Source organism: Notolepis coatsorum (genome assembly GCF_963971535.1).
Source record: "Notolepis coatsorum genome assembly, chromosome: 5".
Lineage (NCBI taxonomy): Eukaryota > Metazoa > Chordata > Actinopteri > Aulopiformes > Paralepididae > Notolepis > Notolepis coatsorum.
Genome location: NC_140169.1, coordinates 97,262,537 through 97,269,262, shown reverse-complemented (window position 1 = coordinate 97,269,262; position 6,726 = coordinate 97,262,537). Strand labels below are relative to the sequence as shown.

Here is a 6,726-nt window from a genome sequence, read left to right as displayed (position 1 = left end):
AAATGAAAAATTCATTCATCAATATTTTTGGGGGGCAATCCTTTTACATTTACATTTACATTTAGTCATTTAGCTGAGGCTTTTATCCAAAGCGACTTACAAACAATTCAGCAGGAAGGGTACATCTCTGGACTTGATGATTACTGATTAAAATTAACTGATAAAAAATGCTGCACCTTTAAAGCTGTGGAATGGAGTTTGGCAATGTTTCTGAGGTGGCAGAAGGACAAAGTGAACCAACTCTGTAACCTACCAAAGATAATGAGAGGCAGCTCCATCCAGATAACAGACAGTCTGTAGAGCAGGAAGGGAGCCACGATGCCCCCAACGTCACACAGAGTAGAACACACCGACACGCCCAAGTTCCTGTGTCCAGAGACAGACATGTTTAATTAATTACACCAGAGACAGACATGTTTCATTAATTACACCAGAGACAGACATGTTTCATTAATTACACCAGAGACAGCCATGTTTCATTAATTACACCAGAGACAGACAATACATTGAGCGCCATAAGCTTCCCCCATCCTTCACTGTCTAGCGCCAGCTTTTCATGACCATTTTTGCGATATTTCACGATCTTTGCGGACACTATTGTATATTCTATATTATAGCTAGGGAGACAATAGTGTGGCTCATTTGACAGACACTATTTCTAGTCCAACATGTAAAAAAAGAGTTTGTTTCTACACACTGTAGTTTGTAGTTTATGACACGCTAAACATCGTCCATTTCCAAGATAATCCAGTCTTTTCCCATAGATCGCGAGATAAAACGTGTTATATGCAATAAGCCCAAACCGTTCTGGTTGATCCCCTGAAACCCAAAATACTCCCAAATCAAAAGGTATATACCATGTACATATGTGCATTCACAAAATCATCAAGGGGGGGTGGGGTAATTTTAACTCAAAACTGTGATTGTGTTTGTCGAGCATGTTTTACATCCGGTAAAACACAAAACTGTGATCGTTACAGATGTTTGTTTGTTATGTTTCAGGTTCGGTAAAATAGACATAGGGGGTCCTTACCTTAGCCAGAAGGTAATCCAAAAAGAATAATTCCAATGATCCCATCGGCGATCGCGATTACTCGTTTATATGTAATTACACGTGTTTACGGGACACTATAGGTTTTGAGGCGAGCAGATCTGCTAGCGATTTCTTTGGAAGAGCTCCTCCCCCCTCAGTCTCGATAGTCCGGTTCATTTATTGCCTCTCCTGACCCATTTCATTCTGAGTTCAAAAGGTAGGCGATACTGCCACCTTTTGTGAGATTCGTGAGATTCGATTTGTGAGATTTGATCGGCATTGCAATTCCAACGTAGCAAACGAGCCAGGGACTCATGGAATGATCCGGATGATGGTTTAGAACAGGGATCAGAGAAAAAAGATCAAAGGAGCAAAACCAGAAAAATCTCGGTTATGGCGCTCAACCGCTGGCGATATAACCCGAGAATTCTTGGGTATGGCGCTGAATGAGGTAATTACACCAGAGACAGACATGTTTAATTAATTACTAGTGCTGTCAGGCGATTAAAAAAATTAATCTAATTAATTACAGGATTTGTAATTAATTAATTTTAATCGCATAACCATTTTATGCCTGATATTCTATATTCTATAATCATATTTCAAATTGCATGTGTCCGGATGGCAGAATTCAGTACTGTATCTACAAAATCTTCTGTTTAATCATGTTCCATCTATTAATTTGCTTAGATTTTTCAGGTCTGGTCAATTTGAGCGTGGTGTTATTCACAGTCAAAGATAAAAAAAAATTATTGATATTCTCATTTGGTTCATTACAATTTACTCAAAATAAAATCTTCATTCAATCAATCACCACGCAGATTGATTGATTGAATGAAAATGTTATTAACAGATTGCAGAATGGGTACACATAATGAATTGTAAGTAAGGGTGCAACTTGCACCGTGCAATCCATTCTTTGTGGATCTAGCCCACAGTATTTCTGACACTGGGAATACATTCCCTGAGATTCATAGATGTCCCTAGAATCAGATACCAAGAACATGCAAATGGACCATATTAAAAAAAAATCTGTAAATGTGTATTCTACATACTTATGGAATGAATGATAAAAAAAAATTTTAAAAGAAAAAAAAGAAAATAAATTGTAATTAATTTTGAGTTAATTTTCATAACGCGATAATTTGCTGTGTAATTAATTAATCTAATTAACGCGATAAACTGACAGCCCTATTAATTACACCACAGACAATTAATGTTCCAATAATTCTAATAGAATGCTGCACTCACTTAAAGGTAGAATCCGTAATGCTGTCAAGCAGTGACTTCTAGGCAAAAGAGGTCCCTCTTGATATATCATTTTCTTTTTTTTATAAAATATTATTTATTTCCAATTTTCAATTAAACAGAACACAACATAATACAGTGACAACAATAATACACAGGACATCACAGGACAGTACTTCAACAATAATAATCATAACTAGACAATTCCGCGCGGGGGAAATTGTGAAAGTGTGGGTGACGCCTGTGCACCGCCGGCCAACGGGGGAGAGGGTCTCTCGCGAGTCTCTATGACAAACGGTTCAAAGGATACAAAAAGGGGGCGCGGCCTAAGGATCGGGGGAGTGGTCAACATAGACCAATCAAAGAGGATATCCCTACTGAGTGCAATGACACAACCCGCAACACTATTACACTATTACACACTATTACACACTATTACACACTATTACACTATTACACACTATTACACTATTACACACTATTACACTATTACACACTATTACACACTATTACACACTATTACACTATTACACACTATTACACTATTACACACTATTACACACTATTACACTATTACACACTATTGCACTATTACACACTATTACACTATTACACACTATTACACATTATTACACTATTACACACTATTACACACTATTACACTATTACACACTATTACACTATTACACACTATTACACTATTACACACTATTACACTATTACACTATTACACACTATTACACAATTACACTATTACACACTATTACACTATTACACACTATAACACTATTACACTATTACACACTATTACACTATTACACACTATTACACTATTACACTATTACACACTATTACACACTATTACACTATTACACACTATTACACTATTACACTATTACACACTATTACACACTATTACACTATTACACACTATTACACTATTACACACTATTACACACTATTACACTATTACACTATTACACACTATTACACACTATTACACTATTACACACTATTACACACTATTACACACTATTACACACTATTACACACTATTACACTATTACACTATTACACACTATTACACTATTACACTATTACACACTATTACACTATTACACTATTACACACTATAACACTATTACACTATTACACACTATTACACTATTACACACTATTGCACTATTACACTATTACACTATTACACACTATTACACTATTACACACTATTACACTATTACACTATTACACTATTACACACTATAACACTATTACACTATTACACACTATTACACTATTACACACTATTACACTATTACACTATTACACACTATTACACTATTACACTATTACACTATTACACACTATAACACTATTACACTATTACACTATTACACACTATTACACTATTACACTATTACACACTATTACACTATTACACACTATTACACTATTACACTATTACACACTATTACACTATTACACACTATTACACTATTACACTATTACACACTATTACACTATTACACACTATTACACACTATTACACTATTACACTATTACACACTATTACACTATTACACACTATTACACTATTACACTATTACACACTATTACACTATTACACTATTACACACTATTACACTATTACACACTATTACACTATTACACTATTACACACTATTACACTATTACACTATTACACTATTACACACTATAACACTATTACACACTATTACACTATTACACACTATTGCACTATTACACTATTACACTATTACACACTATTACACTATTACACACTATTACACTATTACACACTATTACACTATTACACACTATTACACTATTGCACACTATTACACTATTACACTATTACACTATTACACACTATTACACACTATTACACTATTACACACTATTACACTATTACACTATTACACACTATTACACTATTACACTATTACACACTATTACACTATTACACTATTACACACTATTACACTATTACACTATACACACTATTACACTATTACACACTATTACACTATTACACTATTACACACTATTACACACTATTACACTATTACACACTATTGCACTATTACACTATTACACTATTACACACTATTACACTATTACACACTATAACACTATTACACACTATTACACTATTACACACTATTACACTATTACACTATTACACACTATTACACTATTACACACTATTACACTATTACACACTATTACACTATTACACACTATTACACTATTACACTATTACACTATTACACACTATTACACTATTACACACTATTACACACTATTACACTATTACACACTATTACACTATTACACACTATTACACTATTACACACTATTACACTATTACACTATTACACACTATTACACTATTACACTATTACACACTATTACACTATTACACTATTACACACTATAACACTATTACACTATTACACACTATTACACTATTACACACTATTGCACTATTACACTATTACACTATTACACACTATTACACGTATTACACACTATTACACACTATTACACTATTACACTATTACACACTATTACACTATTACACTATTGCACACTATTACACTATTACACTATTACACTATTACACACTATTACACACTATTACACTATTACACACTATTACACTATTACACTATTACACACTATTACACTATTACACACTATTACACTATTACACTATTACACTATTACACACTAATTACACTATTACACTATTACACACTATTACACTATTACACACTATTACACACTATTACACTATTACACACTATTACACACTATTACACTATTACACTATTACACACTATTACACACTATTACACTATTACACACTATTACACTATTACACACTATTACACTTTTACACACTATTACACTATTACACACTATTACACTATTACACACTATTACACTATTACACTATTACACTATTACACACTATTACACTATTACACTATTACACACTATTACACTATTACACACTATTACACACTATTACACTATTACACACTATTACACTATTACACACTATTACACTATTACACTATTACACACTATTACACACTATTACACTATTACACACTATTACACTATTACACACTATTACACTTTTACACACTATTACACTATTACACACTATTACACTATTACACACTATTACACTATTACACTATTACACTATTACACACTATTACACTATTACACTATTACACAATATTACACTATTAGACACTATTACACACTATTACACACTATTACACTATTACACTATTACACAATATTACACTATTACACACTATTACACACTATTACACTATTACACACTATTACACTATTACACTATTACACACTATTACACTATTACACACTATTACACTATTACACCGAGTACAATGGCACAATCCGCAAGTCTCTACGACAAACGGTTCAAGAGATACACTGAGGGGGTGTGGCCTAAGGGGGCGTGGTCTAAGGATCAGGGGAGTGGTCAACATCGACCAATGAAAGGTGGTCAACATCGACCAATGGCACAATCCCCAAGTCTCTACGACAAACGGTTCAAGAGTTACACTGAGGGGGTGTGGCCTAAGGGGGCGTGGTCTAAGGATCGGGGGAGTAGTCAACATCGACCAATGAAAGGTGGTCAACAGGGGGAGTGGTCAACATCGACCAATGAAAGGTGGTCAACATGGACCAATGAAAAATGAAAGAGGATATCCCTACTGAGTACAATGACACAACCCACAAGACAGAGGGCGCTGTCAGCAATTCAGTACTGCAACACAGTGATGGCCAATGATGGGTTAAGTGGATGATGTCATTGGCAGCTCAGCCACGAGCCACACAGCTGAACCAATCATGAGTGAGCCATGAGCCACACAGGTGAAGCAATCACTATGACTTGCATATTTTCTATCCAATGCATTTTATGGAGGCAGATGCATGACTGCATTGTCACATTGATTAAAAGAAAACTATAAGAGATGAAGCGTTGTGACGCGCACATGAGCACTACAACGAGTAGGCGAAGGGTTGTGCGCGATATTGTGACATTCGTGCGATATTGTGGCACTCCTTCGGCGATCGGAACAGAAGGCTAAAAAATAGTGTGAAAAATGTGATTTCTAGAGTGCGATTGCATGGCGGTCAATGGGGAGGAGAACCTTCAAACAAATGGTCGTCAGTTGAGATAGAAATGTCCAATTCCATTTATTTTTCTTTTGTGAGCGGGTTGACAGCCGTGTCATCGTTTTGATGTGTTTGTTTTATTTCTACGTCCAAAATTGAGATCACACTCGCAATTCACCCAAGGTAGGGGGAAAAAGATTATTTCAGCTGCTACACTCTAAAATGCAATGCATTCCCAATGGGACCGAAATTTTACC

At 34.6% G+C, this 6,726-nt stretch overlaps 1 protein-coding gene across 1 annotated transcript in view; it reads right to left on the bottom strand.

Moving 5' to 3' along the window:
- LOC311228054 (solute carrier family 22 member 2-like) overlaps positions 1–6,726 on the bottom strand; it is a gene marked incomplete at its 5' end in the record, with an annotated part of 129,335 nt that overhangs the window by 5,637 nt on the left and 116,972 nt on the right. The window contains one exon of the mRNA XM_084313956.1: positions 254–366. Within this exon, the coding sequence (XP_084170082.1) occupies positions 254–366 (113 nt within the window). The remainder of the gene's footprint in view (positions 1–253; positions 367–6,726) is intronic.